At 40.4% G+C, this 17,910-nt stretch overlaps 1 protein-coding gene across 5 annotated transcripts in view; it reads left to right on the top strand.

The window, feature by feature from the left end:
• dcaf6 (ddb1 and cul4 associated factor 6) overlaps window positions 1–17,910 on the top strand; it is a 169,413-nt gene that overhangs the window by 28,434 nt on the left and 123,069 nt on the right. For all 5 annotated transcript variants that reach the window (XM_059968302.1, XM_059968300.1, XM_059968301.1 and 2 more), the window contains exons 7-8: window positions 360–577; window positions 5,785–5,878. In XM_059968302.1, the coding sequence (XP_059824285.1) occupies window positions 360–577; window positions 5,785–5,878 (312 nt within the window). The remainder of the gene's footprint in view (window positions 1–359; window positions 578–5,784; window positions 5,879–17,910) is intronic.

Below are 17,910 nucleotides of genomic sequence, written 5' to 3'. Positions count from 1 at the left end.
CTCTCAGAACTATTTCTGCACAAGAGGTGAAATATTCTGGCGGGGAAAAGGATGGTTAAGGAAATGTGGATAGACTTCAGTAGCAATAATGCAGGAGGAATAAAAGCCAATATGATTGATAATCAGACTATATCTGGCCAGTTTGATTGGAAGCAAAGAACAGTGAATGCTAAATCAGGATTAGTAGATGAACTAGAAATCATGGAAATGTTTTTAAAGTGAAACAGTGAATGGATGATTATTTGAAGAGTTAAAAAAAAACATAGTACCTAGTGCTCTTAATGGACAGGGAGAAGCAAAAATAAACTCACTTTCTCCTATAAAATTCTATTGAATAACGTTTATCTGTTTCATTGCAGGTAGTTACAATGCACGTGCAACTACTGGAATGTGTGCAAGATTTGTACCCCCACATCTTACCAATAAATCTTGTCGAGTTACATCCCTCTGTTACAGTAATGATGGACAGGACATTCTCGTTAGTTATTCCTCGGATTATATTTACCTTTTTGATCCCTATGATGATCAGGGACGTGAGCTTAAGCTCCCTTCAACAGATGAGAGAAGAGAACCAGAGGTAGGCAATTTTGTACGTTTGGTGTAAGAGGGGGAAATCTTTCTCTTGAGACCATGTATTTTATGCACTGGTTCAATTATATTTCTGGTCAGTGTCAACTTTCAGGATATTAATCCCTATTGAGAGTCCCTACTGATTTTCCTTGTAGCAGACTTTTGAGAAAGTTCTTAAAAAATAGGCTTTATCTTTTGGACACAGTAGCACCAATGGTAGTGGTTTAATATTAAAAGTCATAGAAAAGTACAGCACCGAATCAAACTCTTTGGCACAACTAGTCCGTGCCAAACTATTTCAACTGCTTACTCCTGTTAACCTGTACTAGGATGTTAGCCTCCATATCACTACTATCCATTTACCTATTCAAATTTTTAAATGTTGAAATCAAGCTTGTGTGCATCATTTTTGCTGACAGCTTGTGCCACACTTTCAGGACCCTCTAAGTGAAGACGTTTCCCCTTGTGTTTCCCTTAAATTTTTCACTTTTCACCCTTAGCCTATGCCCTGTGGCCATAGTCCCACCCAACCTTAGTGGAAAAATTTTGCTTGCATTTACCATATCTATACCCCTTATAATTTTGTATACTTCTATTAAATCTTCTCTCAATCTTCCACATTCCAAGGAATAAAGTTCTAACCTATTAAATCTTTCCTTGTAACTCACGTCCTCCCAAACGGGCAATATTCTTGAAAATTTTCTCTGTACTCTTTCAACCTTATTTACATCTTTCCTGTAGGTTGGTGACCAAAACTGCACACAGTACTCCAAATCAGGCCTCACCAATGTCTTGTACGACTTCAACATAAGTTCCTGTACTCAATATTTGATTTATGAAGGCCAATGTGCCAAAAGCTTTCTTTATTATCCTATATACCTGTGACATCACTTTAATGAACTATAGACCTGTATTCCCAGATCCCTTTGTTCTACCACATTCCTCAGTCCTAATGTTCACTGTGTCAGATCTACCCTAGTTGATTCTACCGAAGTGCAATACCTCGCACTTGTCTGCAAACCTTGATGGCCGTTTTCACTGTCACCTCCACCCTCAATCTTGGTGTCATCTGCAAATTTGCTGGTTGAGTTAACCACATTGTCATCCAGATCATTGATATAGATGACAAACAACAGCATACCCAGCATTGATTCCTGCAGCACTCCACTAGTCAGCGAGGGAACCATCTACTACCACTCTGTCTTCTCCCATAAAGCCAACTTACTACCTCACCTTGAATGCCAAGTGGCTGAACCTTCTTGACCAATCTCCCATGTGGGAGCTTATCAAATGCCTTACTAAAGTCCACATAGAAAAAATCAACTACTTTGTCTTCACCAGCTACCTGGTAACTTCCTTGAAAAACTCTTGAAGGTTGACTACCACACATGAAGCCAAGCTGCCTGTCCTTAAGCAGTCCATGACTATCCAAATACTTGTATATCTCCCCACCACTGGCATCAGGCTCACTGACCTATAATTTCTGGTTTGTTTGGTTTTTTTTAAGAGCCTTCCTTGAACAGCAGAACAACATTGGCTACCCTCCAATCCTGTGGTACCTCACCTGTCACTAAGGATAATTTAAATCTGGCAATTTCTGCACTTGCCTCCCGCAGAGTCCGAGAGAACACTGTGTCAGGCCCTGGGGATTTATCCACCTAATTTACCCCAGTACAGCAAAGACTTCCTCTTCTGTAATCTATATCGAGTCCACAGTCTTCTGTAGACTGTGTATCCATCTCCTGAATAAATACAAATGTAAAAATATGTAAGAGCTCCCCCCCCATCTCTTTTGACTCCACAGAAGGATTACCATTCTGATCTTCCAGAGGATGAATTTTTGTCCCTTCCAATCTTTTTGCTCTTAACATATCTGTAGAATCCCTTAAGGTTGTCCTTCACCTTGTCTGCTAGGGTAACCTCATGCCTTCTTTTAACCCTCCTGATTTCTTTCATTCTCTTGCATTTCTTATACTCCATAAGCACCCCATTTGTTCCTACCTGCCTATACCTCCTATGCTCTTCTCCTTTTTTCCTCAATATCTCTTGAAAACCGAGTTTCCCTACACCTGTTATCTTTACTTTTTATTATGACAGGCACATATGAGTTTTGTGCTCTCAAAATTTCACTTTTGAAGGCCTCCCTCTTTCCAAGTATACTTTTGCCAGAAAACAGCCTGACCCAATCCACACTTGCCAGATGCAGTCTGATGCCATCACATTGGCCTTTCTCCAATTTAGAATCTCTACCCATGGACCAGACCTATCTTTTGCATATTTACTTTGGAACTAATGGCATTGTGATCATGAATGCAAAGTGATCCCCTGCACAAACTTCTGTCACCTGCCCTGTCTGATTCCCTAACAGCAGATCAAATATCGCACACTCTCTCGTTGGGACTTCTACGTATTAATTAATGAAATGTTCCCGAACACATTTGAAGCAAATCTATCCCATCTAGTCCTTTTACAGTATGGGAGTCCCAGTCAATATTTGGAAAGTTGAAATCATCTGCTATGCAGTTTGTAATCTGTCTGCAAATTTGGATTTTTGCTGACAATAACACATTTGATTCCATCCACACTCCTGAGCAAATGGAGCTGTCTATGTTTGCATGCACTGTGGTTTTGTTAAGGCATGGGCTGATAAGTGGCACGTATCATTCATGCCAACTTCTTAAGGGCAATTAGAAATGGATGGTAAATGCTGGCCTTGCCATTAGTGCCAAGATCTGGGAAAATTGCAAGCAAAATATGTATGTTTCAGCGTGGTACTTTTTAACAGAAAGGTCCAAGGATGTTTATTAAGAGCCATAGTAGTATTTTTCAACAGACTAAAAGTGAATGCATTACTGTCCTCTATTAGAGTTTCCCTTGATAGTCTTTGCAAGGTCACACGCTCAGGCATCTGTGTTTGTAACATGCCTAATATTTGTTTACCAAAGTGAATTCATTTCCAGGAACACCAACAGCACATGATTCATGTTCACACTCTGTTTATAGAACAGCTGTTGGAGGTAATAGAAGAAATCAGTTTCTTAAAAGCCCCATTGTGATTAAACTGTACTTTAATAAAATTCATATGTTGGTTGTATTGTGTATTTGATATGATCCTTTGCTCTATAATATTACCTATTTTGGAGAAACCTAGAGATGATATTAAGAAATGGACTGCTTCACCTCACTAGTTGTGTCCATGTTTTAAACTTTGCCATTTAAACTTTTATATCTATTTTAAAGTGGTAGAGCAGACTATCAGCTATTTAATTTATAATTTAGTGAAATTGGCTGTTCTATTAACAGTCATCAATTGTTTTTACATTCACTGACAGTAGAAGCAAATAATCAAAGCTTCATGGCACATTTGTGTATGTGACTGAAATTATGCCTTCCAGTTTATAAGGATGCAAAGAAGCACTGTAAGTGCAATTCTTCCATCTGTTAATGACAGAATAATCATGTCGGGTTTCTAAGAAAGCATTTCTTATAATATTTCCAACAGTTATTCTGTAAACCTTTTTAAAAATGTTTAACATGTATAATTATGCAGTAAACTGTGAATAAGGGTCTAAATCCAGGTTTTTAAGAATTTTCACCTATCACCTTCTAGCTTGTACTCCTTCCCTCCATCCACCTTATTCTGGCTTCTTTCACTTTCCTTTCCAGTCTTGATGAAGAGTCATAGCCTGAAATGTTGACTGTTTATTCACTTCCATAGGTGCTGCATGACCTGTTGAGTTCCTGCAGCATTTTTGTGTGTCTTGCTCTGGATATCCAGCATCGGCAAAATCTCTTGTTTTTATGGTTTTTTAGTTCTTACTGATTTGTACATTTATAATTGTTTTTAAGCTACAAGTTATCTTTCAACTGCTTATTTATTGTTATTCAGTGAGAATGCATATATTCTCTCTTGCTCACCAAGAAATTTCAGGAATTGACTTTTTAATAACTTCTCCACCTACCAAAAAAGGCACAAATGGTTGACAGGATCTCTTAGGCCTCTGGGCTGTTATGGAGAAGTCAGAGTTATCAGTTCAATCAGGAGTAAAGTACCCCTCAGTTGCTTTTTTACTGACCTCCTGTACATGACTGAGGACCATCCATCTCTCCCACAATCAAACACCCTTACAGTCTGCCATGGACATACAGTCTTCCAGTATAAACCCTAACCCACACCCTAGATCCTTTTCTCTCCTCCAGCATCTGTAGTTCTTTCTGATCTCTGAATGTGCCTTTTCGGCTTTTTGTGGCTGGTTCAGGACCAGGAATCTGAAAGATAAAATGATAATCAGGACCTGCCTTGTATACACTGAGGAAGGTCTATTTTTCTGCACTTTTTAAATGTAAGTTGGAGAAACTTGTTGTGGAAAGGATGTGGTAAAATTGGGTACAAGTTCCAGCATAGTATTTTGAAGGTCCATGCTGTGGATCGGGTGTTTGTTGTGGGAGTTACTGGAGGAGCTACAGTTAGTGGCTGGTTGTTTAATTGAAACAGATTTGGCCACTTGATCCTGAGATCAGAACTCATTTGTGGCTGGTCATGTTGAAGGAAGTAGAGGATCATGAATGGAAGAAGTGTTCCTTAAGGCTAAAACTAAGTAATCTCATCTGCAGCTGTGCTAGTGTTACCCTTAGATTGCCCTTTCCCTCTCCCCCTCCACCCGCTCTTCCCCAGCTAATGTCTATATTCCCCAGCAAAGTCAGAGGAGTCTTACACATGGAATGATATCATGAAATACCTGAAGAAATTTCTGCAGAGATGTGAAACAATTGGTAATGGTCGTTATTCTGCTTTATATTGGGGATCAAGTTATTTTTAATTTTATTGATGCTTTAAGGAAGCATTAGTTTTTCATGGTTGAACGTCTGAACACATTTTCTTTTAAAGTTGGATGTCTAAGGCAATGTGAGAGATTTTTAGTGACTAAGTTACAAATCTTGTGAATATTGGGAAAGCAAAGCCGAATAAACTGCTTTTCAGTCATCTATCAAATGTAGAAAGGTGTAATGAATCCCAATCAGTGTTTAGTGTAGAGCATGAGGTTTTACATAAAATTAAGTAAAAACAATTTATGCACTTTTGAATGTTATTATGGCTTGAGTACTAACAGCATGCTATTAATGTAGAAAAAGATGTTCTAGGTTAATAATCCTGTTTTGAAATAATTGAATAATCCTTTCATTTTTATTCAGATTTCTTATATTTATGTCTAGATCCGGCAGCCACCTGTTAAACGACTCAGGCTTCGAGGGGATTGGTCTGATACTGGGCCAAGGGCAAGACCAGAGAGTGAGCGAGAACGTGAAGGTGAGCATGCTTCCTTCATTAAATTTAGATATATTTGCTGAAAATAAATTAGGTTGAATAAGTCTTAGATTTTATTCACAAGCTATCCATTTTAATTGTAGCAGCGTTTTTTTTATTTACAAAAAATCACTTCCTTTGAACCAAATGTTAGATCAAATGGCTGAAACACTGGCTTCTTCAAACTTCCAAAAGTTGTATTAAATTAATAGAAAACAAAAGAGATTTGATTTATTTAATTTGATACTATGGTACAGTAAAGTGTATAGATTTACAGATTAGCAACTTTTAGGAGTGAATTACAAGCATGTAATTGCATTGAATATAGTGATTTCTGGTTAATTACGCCATCAGTTAATTGGGCAATCACTTATTTGGGACAGCTCTTAAAGAGCAAAACCAATTGAGAAAATAGTTGGGATTCCCTTCATTTATGTGGGACACTATAACCACTTAATTGGGACAGGAGACTATTGCCAAACAGTGTTTAACTAGGATCAGATGAGTGCACTTGTGTTGACATTAGACACTGTATCGTGCACAGAGTGAACAGTTTTTAAATTGCATCAGTTGCGTGTAAAAAGTAGTTTTTTTGTCACTGATAGTTGGCAAGAAATAAACAGTAAGACAATTCAGAACTGTATAGTTCACTGCAGTTTCAAGCATTTGGGGTTGGAGGTAGCAGAAACAGCTGGGAGTGAAAATGAAACAATTTCACTAAAAGCTAAGAATTACATAGAATTTTAAGGTATTGACAATCATCTTGAATGTTATAACAACAATGAAGATTTAGAGGATGCAATAGTCAATAGCATTATTGAATGTAGTCCATTATCTACACAAGGTATCTGCACTGATTTTGGTCATTTACAGTAAATCAAAAGCAGGCATACATTGGATGAATTCCTCCAATGATAACTATCAAGAACTAACCTCCATTCAGGACCCCAAATAGTCCTTCCTGGTGAGGCAGCACTTTACCTGTGAATTTGTTGTGTCCAGTGTTCCTGATGTGGCCTCCTCCACAATGGTGAGATCTGTCGTAAATTGTGGGACCGCTTCATTGAGCACCTCCACTGTATCTGCCACAAGTCATCCATGGCCCGTCCTTGTGTCACAATGAGCCATCCTCAGGGTGGAGGAGCAACACCTTGTATTCTGTCTGGATAGCCTTCAACCTGATGACATGAATATCAATTTCTACTTCCATTTAAAAAAAAATCCTCCCCCCCTCCTTCCCTTCTCTGGCCTCTTGCCTCTTACCTCTTCTCATCTGCCTGTCCCCTTCCCCTGGTTCCCCATCCTCCTTCCCTTTCTGCTATGGTCCACTCTGCTCTCTTATCAGATTTCTTCCACTATATCCCTTTACTACCCATCCTGACTCCACCAATCACCTTATCACCTTCTAGCTATCCTCCTTCCCCTCCCCCCCCACCTTTCTATTCTGGCATCTTTCCCCCTTCCTTTTCAGTCCTGAAAAAGGGTCTCAGCTCAAGATGTCGACTGTTTACTCTTTTCCAATGATATTACCCAACCTGCTGAGTTCTTCCAGCGTTTTGTGTGTGTTGCTTTGGATTTCCAGCATCTGCAGAATTTCTGTTGTTTATTATTAGGAACTAATACACAGTTCTGTGGTAGTGTAGGACTATATTCTAATTTGTTCTGTATTTCATATATATGTAATTTGTTATACTGTTAAATGGTAGTTTGTCTTTTTTTATACCTTTTTATTAACTTTTTCCATGAAACTTCAGCTAATTGGGACAGGCACTTAATTGGGCCAAAATGTACTGTTCCCGATGTGTCTCAATTAACTGGAGTCCACTGTAGTTTTATTTTGCTTTCTAACTACATTTTCAGTCATTGACTGGTTTGCAGATATTTTGTAAGACTCTAAATGGTTGCAATTCCTTGATATATCATTTACACTTTGTGTCCAAAGAGTTGCATAGTAATGTATAGTTCTCTCAAGAAGAGATAAAACTCAGAGCTTGTCCTCATACGAGAGGTAGAGAGGTTAACACAGCTTTTTATCCATAGCTAACTATACAAAATGGAATTTTAATGAATAAAAGAATCTGAAAATGTTTTTGTTAAACATAGAGTGCTAGTGAAGACCCTTTGCTTCATTTTAGAGTCATAGAATAATACAGCATGGAGAGAGGCCGTTTGACCCAGCTGATCCATGCCACCTACAGCATTCTGCTTGCTTAGTCGCACTTGCCCATGATAGACTCATAACTCTTTAATCCCCGTTTTTCCAAGTACCTACCTATATGCTTCTCAGATGTTGCAATTATACCTGCCTCAACCACTTCCTCTGGCAGCTCATTCCAGGTACCACTACCCCCTGTGGAAAGAAGTTACTTCTCAAATTTCTTTTAAATCTCTCTCCTGTTATCTTGTATAAGTGCCTTCCAGCTTTGGATTCCTTAACCCTAGAGAAAAAACTGTGACTGTCCACCCTATGCATACCCTCATGAGTTCATAAACTTCTATGAGGTTACCCCTCATTCTCCTGTGACCAATCTCTCCCAATAACTCACCCCTCTAGTCCAGGCAGCAGCGTCATAAATCTATTCTGCACACTCTCCAGTTTGACAATCATTTTTCTATAACATGATGAGCAAAACTGTACATAGTCTGGGAGTGCTCTCACCAATGACTATTACATAATGTCCCTACTGATAAGCTTTACCACCTTGTCTACTTGCACGGATGCTTTCGGTGAACTGTGCACTTGTACTTCCAGGTTTCTCTGTTCCACAAAACTCATCAATGTACTGCTATTCTACCCAAGTATAACTGCCCAAAATGAATCACCTTACACTTGTGTTCAAATCCATTTTCCATTTCTCAGCCCATCTCCCTAACTGATCATGATCTCTTTGTAATTCATTGTAATATATCAACAAGACCCCCTAATACAGTATTATTAGCAAACTTGCTAATCATGCCATGTACATTTATATAACCATATAACAATTACAACATGGAAACAGGCCATTTTGGCCCTTCTAGTCCATGCTGAACGCTTCTCTCACCTAATCCCACCTACCTGCACTCAGCCCATAACCCTCCATTCCTTTCAGAGTCCAGCAGAGGAGGACAAAGGGCTTAAATAGGAAAGGGAAAAAAGATTATGAGAGAAAGCTGGCAGGGAACATAAAAACTGACTATAAAAGCCTTTATAGATATGTGAAAAGAAAAAGATTGGTTAAGACAAATGTAGGTCCCTTACAGTCAGAAACAGATGAATTGATCATGGGGAACAAGGACACGGCAGACCAATTGAATAACTTCTTTGGTTCTGTCTTCACTAAGGAGGACATAAATAATCTTTCGGAAATAGTAAGGGACAGAGGGTCTAGTGAGATGGAGTAACTGAGGAAAATACATGTTAGTAGGGAAGTGGTTTTATGTAAATTGAAGGGATTAAAGGCAGATAAATCCCCAGGGCCAGTAGGTCTGCATCCCAGAGTGCTTAAGGAAGTAGCCCAAGAAATAGTGGATGCATTAGTGATAATTTTTCAAAACGCCTTAGATTCAGGATTAGTTCCTGAGGATTGGGGGGTGGCTAATGTAACTCCACTTTTTAAAAAAGGAGGGAGAGAGAAACCAGGGAATTATAGACCTGTTAGCCTGACATCAGTGGTGGGGAAAATGCTAGAGTCAGTTAGCAAAGATGTGATAACAGCACATTTGGAAAGCGGTGAAATCATTGGACAAAGTCAGCATTGGTTTGTGAAAGGAAAATCAAGTCTGACGAATCTTATAGAATTTTTTGAGGATGTAACTAGTAGAGTGCATAGGGAAGAACCAGTGGATGTGGTATATTTGGATTTTCAAAAGGCTTTTGACAAGGTCCCACACAGGAGATTAGTGTGCAAACTTAAAACACACGGTATTGGGGGTATGGTATTGATGTGGATAGAGAATTGGTTGGCAGACAAGAAGCAAAGAGTGGGAGTAAATGGGACCTTTTCAGAATGGCAGGCAGTGACTATTGGGGTACTGCAAGGTTCAGTGCTGGGACCCCAGTTGTTTACAATGTATATTAATGATTTAGACGAGGGAATTAAATGCAGCATCTCCAAGTTTGCAGATGACACGAAGCTGGGTGGCAGTGTTAGCTGTGAGGAGGATGCTAAGAGAATGCAGGGTGACTTGGATAGGTTAGGTGAGTGGGCAAATTCATGGCAGATGCAATTTAATGTGGATAAATGTGAGGTTATCCACTTCGGTGGCAAGAAGAGGAAAACAGATTATTATCTGAATGGTGGCCGATTTGGAAAAGGGGAGGTGCAATGAGACCTGGGTGTCATTGTACAGCAGACATTGAAAGTGGGTATGCAGGTACAGCAGGCGGTGAAAAAGGCGAATGGTATGTTGGCATTCATAGCAAGAGGATTCGAGTACAGGAGCAGGGAGGTTCTACTGTAGTTGTACAAGGCCTTGGTGAGACCACACCTGGAGTATTGTGTGCAGTTTTGGTCCCCTAATCTGAGGAAAGACATTCTTGCCATAGAGGGAGTACAAAGAAGGTCCACCAGATTAAGTCCTGGGATGGTAGGACTTTCATATGAAGAAAGACTGGATCGACTAAGCTTATACTCGCTGGAATTTAGAAGATTGAGGGGGAATCTTATTGAAGCATGTAAAATTTAAAGGGATTGGACAGGCTAGATGTTCCCGATGATGGGGAAGTCCAGAACAAGGGGTCACAGTTTAAGGATAAAGGGGAAGCCTTTTAGGACCGAGATGAGGAAAAACTTCTTCACACAGAGTGGTGAATCTGTGGAATTCTCTGCCACAGGAAACAGTTGAGGCTGGTTCATTGGCTATATTTAAGAGGAAGTTAGATATGGCCCTTGTGGCTAAAGGGATCAGGGGGTATGGAGAGAAGGCAGGTACAGGGTTCTGAGTTGGATGATCAGCCATGATCATACTGAATAATGGTGCAGGCGTGTAGGGCTGAATGGCCTACTCCTGCACCTATTTATTTTTATTTTCTATGTTTCCTGTCTATATACCCATCCAATTTTTTTTAAATGACTAAATTGAACCTGCCTCTACCACTTCTACCAGAAGCTCATTCCACACAGTTACCACTCTCTGAGTAAAGAAACTCTCTATCGTGTTACCCTAAACATATATAACACTCATATCTACATTCTTTACATAAATCATGAATAACAATGGTCACAACATTGACTTTTGGGGTACTCTGCTAGATACAGGTTTCTAGTCAGAGAATCAACCTTCAACCATCACTCTCTGCTTCTTATCATTGAGTCAATTCTGAATTCACCTCACCACCACCCCCTGAATCCCATGCCACCCTGTCATAAGGGACTTTGTCAAAGGTGTCATTGAAGTCTATATGGACAGTATTCACTGTCCTACCTTCATCTATGTGCTTAGTTACCTCTTTGGAAAAACTCCAAAGGAGCTGTCAGACATGACTTCCCATGCTTGAAACCATGAAAACATTATGGATGTGTTATGTTGGTGCCAGAATGTTTGGCAACACTTGTGGGCTGTCTCCAGCATATCCTTGGGTCGTGTTGTTTGTTAATACAAATACGCATTTATTTCTATGTTTTGATGTACATGTAATAAATAAATCTGAATCTGATCAGGCCTTGATTGTGCAAGTGATGGTAGATCTTGTCCCTCAGAATTCCCTCCAGTAACTTATTTAAAGACAGGCTCTCCATAATTCCCTGGCCTGTCCTTGTGACCATATGGAACAATAGTACAACATTAGCCACCCTCCAATCATCAGTGGCGAACAATGAAGAAAATATCTCTACAATGGCCTTCATGATTTCTTCCCTGGCCTACCATAAGGTCTGGAGAGTGCTCCCGGTCAGGCCTTGGGGATTTTCTCACCTTAGTGTGATTCAAGACTGCGAATACCTCCTTCCTCGTGATACGCGTATGAACCAAGACCTCAGCATTTGTCACCCACACTTCTTTATATCCATGATATTCTCCTTAGCAAACACATAGGAGAATAAACATTAAAAATCTCAGACATCTGCTGTGACTCCACACATAAGTGGCCCTGATGGTTTGTAGGAGGACTTTGTCACTTCCTAGTCACTTTTTAACTGTTAATGTAACTGAAAAAACCCTTGAGATTATCTTTAACCTTGCCTGCCAAATCCATCTCATACCCTATCTGCACTCCTGATTTTCCTCTTAAGCATGGTATGAAATTCTTTATTTGACAAGGGATTCATTCGTACCCAGCAGCCTAAATGTGATGTATACTTTGTTCTTTTCCTTGACTAGAGCCTTGCTTTCTCTCATCAGCCAAGGTTCTCTGAACTTGGTATCTTTATCTTCATCTTTACAGGAACATGTTGCCCCAGTACTCTTGATATGTCCCTTTTAAAAGTCTCCGATTTGCCAACTGTTTGTTTGCCTGTAAATGGCATCTCACAATGGACCCCAGCTAGATCCTGCCAATGCTCTGAAAGTTGGCTCTGCTCCAGTCCAGGACTTCAACCTGTACTTTTTTTCATAATTATTAATGCTAACAGAATTGTGGTCACTGGAGCCAAAATGCTCTCCAGCTACCACTTCTTCAGTAACTTCATCTACTCTGCTGCCTAAGAGGAGGTCCAGTACTGCACCTTCTGAAGTGGGTTTCTCTACATATTGTGTGAGGAAACTGTTGTGGATGCACTGCACAATTTCTACCCCATCTGCCCCTTTGCTCTTTGTTGCCCAGTCAATACCAGAAAAATTGAAATCTCCGACTAGCACAACCCTAGTATTCCCACAACTTCAAGTAATTTCTCAACATATCTGCTCAAGTTCTTGCTGATTATCGGAGTTGTATAAAGCCCTACTAAGGTCATGAGTCAAACCACTTCACAGGGCGATCAGGACTTGGCCAGAAGGTGCCACTTCAGTGTTGTAAGACTGCAGTGAAAACACGGTCTGGAGAATACTGGGAAATCTATAATTATTGTGTCAACATTGATGAATATTTATTTATTTATTAACATACAGCACAGAGTAGGCCTTCTGGCCCTTCAAGTTGTGCTGCCCAGCAATCACCCAATTTAATCCTAGCCTAATCTTGGGACAATTTGCAATGAGCAATTAACCTACCAACTGGTGTGTCTTTGGACTGTGGGAGGAAGCTGGAGCACCTGGAGGAAACCCATGTGGTCATGGGGAGAACATAGAAACTCCTTGTAGGCAGCGGTGGAAATTGAACCAGAGCCGCTAGTTCTGTAAAGCATTGTGCTAACCACTATGCTACCATGCCACCCATATGTGACTGGCTGCATGGAGGACATTACTGTGATTAAACTACACTGCCAGGTCAAACCAGAAACCATTGTTGACTGCTGAGGTTCATGAACTGCTTTCAGATCAGGGACAGGATGACTCTAAGGTCAGCAAGAGCTGGCTCTCCTGTTCCATCAGGAAGCCAAAGTGTGGGTAAAACTGAAAATCCACAAACACCTTTGTGACACCAGCAACACGTGATGCATGTGGTAAGGTGTACAAACTATAACTGATTATAAAACCACTCTGTATTTCAATGACAGCCATATCTCCCTTCCTGATCGGCTGAATGCTTTCTATGCATGATTATGACATTGAAGGAAGCCCCCTCTTTTCCTGAAGAACGGACACCCTGTCTGGCCGTAGCCGAGATGAGGAGGACCCAGGTCAGGGTAAGCTCACGCAAACCTGCAAGGCCTGTCAACGTACCTGGTCAGGTGCTGAGGGACTGTGCAGTTCAGCTAACAGAGCGCTTAACAGATATGTTTAATATCTCTCTGAATCAGCCCACTGTCCCTACAGGCTTCAAGGCAGCCACCATTATTCTGGTGCACAAGAGAGCAATGGCAGCTGGTCTAAATGATTTTCACCCAATGGCACTGACTTCAACAGTCATGAAGTGCTTTGAGCAGTTGGTAATAAATCATATAAAATCCCACCTTCCAGTTACATCGGATCCTTTCCAGTTCGCCTACCTTTCAAACTTGTCCACTGATCAAGCTGTAGCCTCAGCCCTACACTCCGTCCTGTCCCACCTAGAAAATGATGCCTTGTACACCAGGATGTTGTTCATTGACTTCTGCTCAGCATTTAACATGACCATCCCTCAGAGACTGGTGGGCAAACTATACTCAGAGGGACTCAACAACATCAACTGGCTGTTGGACTTCTTGACGGGAAGCTTCCAGTCAGTCCAACTTGGCAGCGACATCTCAAGCTCCATTATGCTGAGCACTAGTGCCCTCCAGGGTTGTGAGCTCGGTCTGCTGCTGTTCATGTTGCTGAATCATGACTGCACTGCCAGATTCAGCTCAAACAACATCATTGAGTTTGTTGGTTGGCCTCATCTGCAACAATGATAAATTGGCAAACGAGGAATATAAAGGCCTGTCAAATTGAGTGAGAACAGCAACCTGAGTCTCAGAGTGGACAAGCCAAGAGATGATTGTGGTCTTCAGCAAGGCACAGGTCAACCGCTCTCCATTGTACATCAATGGCTCTGCAGTGGAGAGAGGGAAAAGCACAAAGTGCACACATAATGGATGATCTAACCTGAACCTACAACACTTCCTCACTAGTCAAGAAGACACAGCAGAGTCTGCACTTCCTGTGGAGACTGAGCCACGCCATGCTCTCCACCCGCCATTCTGACAACTTTCTACAGGAGCACCATCGAGAGTGACCTGTTAAGCTGCATAATTTTTATGTACAGAAGCTGCAAGGCATTGGACCACAAGACCCTACAGAAGACAATAAATGCTGGTAAGAAGATCACTGGGGTCTCACTCACCCATTTGTGATATTTATGGGGAGTATTGCAGGTGAAAGGCCCAAAACATCATTGAGGATCCCTACCACCCATCCTACACCCATCTTTTTGACACACTACCTTTGGGAAGGAGGTACAGAAGCATCAAGACTATGATCACCAGACTGGGTAACAGCTTCTTCCCTCAGGCTGTGAGACTAATGAATACCCTGCCACCACTGAGGTCTGATCATTAGGAAGCTGTTTACTGTACTGTTTACCTGTGCTATTCTTTACTGCATGAATTTGAATGATATTTTATTAACTTATTAATAGTATATTTTGGTTTATGTGCTATGTGTAATGTGTGGTGTAGTTGCACTGTGGTCTGGAGGAACATTGTTTCATTTAGTTATATATATGTACAGTCAGATGACAAATGTGAACTTGAATATGACCGTCCCCTTCTTATTTCTAAATTCTATCCACATAGCCTCATTAGATGATCCCTCAAGAATTTCCTGTCTAAGCTTTACTGTTATGTCCTCCCCTATGTAAAAGAAAACACCACTGCCACTCTTATCTGTTCATAAGTCACAACTAAAGCATCAGTATTCTGGAACATTGAGCTGCCAATCCTATCCTTCTCTCAGCTATGTTTCTGTTATGACTACAACATCCCAGTTCTAGAGGCAATCCACGCCCTCAGTTCATCCGCCTTGCCTGTTCGAAGCTATGTGCATTGAAATAGATGCAATTTAAAACAAAAATGCTCTCTGTGCTTTTAGTGTGAGCATAGTAATACTGATTTCTATGCTTTATATTTTTTGATTGTTGCACATATCCCTGTCTTTTCAGTAACTTTACTCTCTTGAGTCTCACTCCTCTTCCAATCTAGTTTAATCCCTCGCTCACGGTAAAAGCAAATTTTCCTGCTAGGTTGTTGCACCCCTTCCCCCACATCCAGTTCAAGTGCAATCTATCCCTCTTGCAAAGGTCACCTCCATCCCAATTGTCCAAGGACTTGAATCCCTTCTGCTGTACCAGCTCTTCAGGCTTACCTTTGTATTCAGCATGCAGCACTGGAAATGATGCAGAGATCACTATTCTCAAGGTTCTCCGTTTTAATTTCTTACCTAATTACTAGGACTTAATTCTGAAACACTTCATCCCTTGTTCTATCTATGTCATTTGTACCAGCATGTACAATGACATCTGGCTGCTTGCTTTCCCCTTCAAGAATTTTCTACAGCCACTTGGAGGCATCCTTGTCCCTGGCATTCAAGAGGCAGCAATACTGTGGCATCACTTGGAACACCACAGAATATCCTGTCTGTCCTCTGCACTATCAAGTTTCCTATCACTATCACCTTGTCTGACTGCACCCTTTCCCTTGAGTCTCAGTTGTAGAGACCTGACTACATTTGTTAGCCCCTGAAAGAACATGCCTTCAGCAATATCCAAAGAGGTATACCTTTTATATACTTGAGTATGACCACCTCACTGACAGGATCATCTAGGAAGCACTCAGCCTAATTTTGATTGGCTTTTCCTCAACTTAGTGTGTCAAAGACAGGTCTTGTCATTCAACAGCCTAAGTATTTCTGTAATAATTCGGTGGCCGAGAGGCTCAAAGGAAATTTAGACAGGGTTCATTGAAGGACTGCTTGACTGTAAGGAGGGCTTAGAGAACAAATATGTTTTCATTTTTGGCTACCATAGGATTATCAGGGAGGGGTCAAGGACAAGAGGGAATGGTCTCAACATCAAGGGACAATTGAGGGGAGAGCAGAAACTGATAAGGCAGAAAGAAGCCACAGCAGCATTGAACTAAAATGTCCCAGCAGTAATGGCAATAAAGGTCTTCAACAACTTCCCATCTCATAGACACACTGTCATCCTGCACTGATCACTTTTCATCTTTTATTGCTGCTGCTTCACATATTTATTCTATTGCTTGTTTTATTATAGTAGAGCTGGTAACATTATACCGCAGTACATAACTATGTATCTCACACTATATTTCAACCTGTGGATCTTCAGTCTATGCTGTACAGTAATAACTTGTGACTGTATGTATTGGATTGTAACTATATGTACTGTGTTTTGCACCTTGGCCCCAGAGGTATGATGTTTTGTTTAGCTCTATACACAAGTGTGGTTGAATGACAACAAACTTGAACTTGTGAAAATCTCTGAAATAAAAGCAGGACTTCTGAGAGTCTGAAAAGATACATTTGTCCTTTTGAATTTTATAGCAAATTATAAATTGTTCTGCAAGAAATGCGCGGCGCAATTCTATCTGTAGGTCCATGTTAATCAAAATATTTAAAACTAGCAGTCATGAAATTAAATGATTTAACATTGTGGTGATAGTACTGCCTACAAATGAGATTCCATTTTCTCTGTTGAGCTCATGCATCACTTTTAATGTAGAATACAAGAGGAAAGAACAACTATAACAGATATACATTCAGGACATGCCGAGTTTGTTCTCTAACCTTAACTTCCAATACTGAAACACATTGGTCCAAATGTTAATAGATCAGGCACCTTGTCTGGAACTACTGTCTGCAGGACCCCTATGCCTATACTTAAAAGGGTCAAATGTGGTCAGCTGATTTTGCTGATTCACCAACTGTTTTCAGGTGGCAAGTTCCACTCCCTGTCTCGGCCCTGAATTGCACAGTGAAAAGGTTCTGCTTCTGAATGTCTCTTGACGGCCAATGACAAAAGATGAAGTTTAAGCAAGAATTTTGTATTCTGCCATAGCTGATTTGGATTTTAAAGTTTTTAATGGTTCTAGTATACTGGAATGTTTTAATGACTATTGAAATTGAAGTAAAAATGTATAATAATTATTAAGCGTTAAAAATTGTTAATTAAAAATACATTAAGGTGGCATGATAGTATAGCAGCTAGCGTAACTGTTTCCAGTACCAATAATCAGGTTTCAATTCCTGCCACTGACTGCAAGTTTATGTGTTCTCCCCATTCTCCAAGTGCTCCTGTTCCCTCCCACAATACAAAGACTCAAGGATTAGTACATTGAAGGCATGCTATGTTGATGCCAGAAGCATAGCCAACACTTGCTGTGTTGGTCATTGACACAAATAATATATTTCACTATGTTTCAATGTATATCTGACAAATAAAGCTAACCTTTAGAAATAATTTAATGCAATAGACTGGACTACAACACCTCTTAATCTGCAGGCCTAGATTCCCTTTTGAAATCAGTGAGATCGGAGTCCAG

Source organism: Hypanus sabinus, chromosome 4, assembly GCF_030144855.1.
Source record: "Hypanus sabinus isolate sHypSab1 chromosome 4, sHypSab1.hap1, whole genome shotgun sequence".
Taxonomy (NCBI): Eukaryota; Metazoa; Chordata; class Chondrichthyes; order Myliobatiformes; family Dasyatidae; genus Hypanus; species Hypanus sabinus.
The sequence above is the reverse complement of the archived record's forward strand: the minus strand, read 5'-3'. Positions and strand labels throughout refer to the sequence as shown.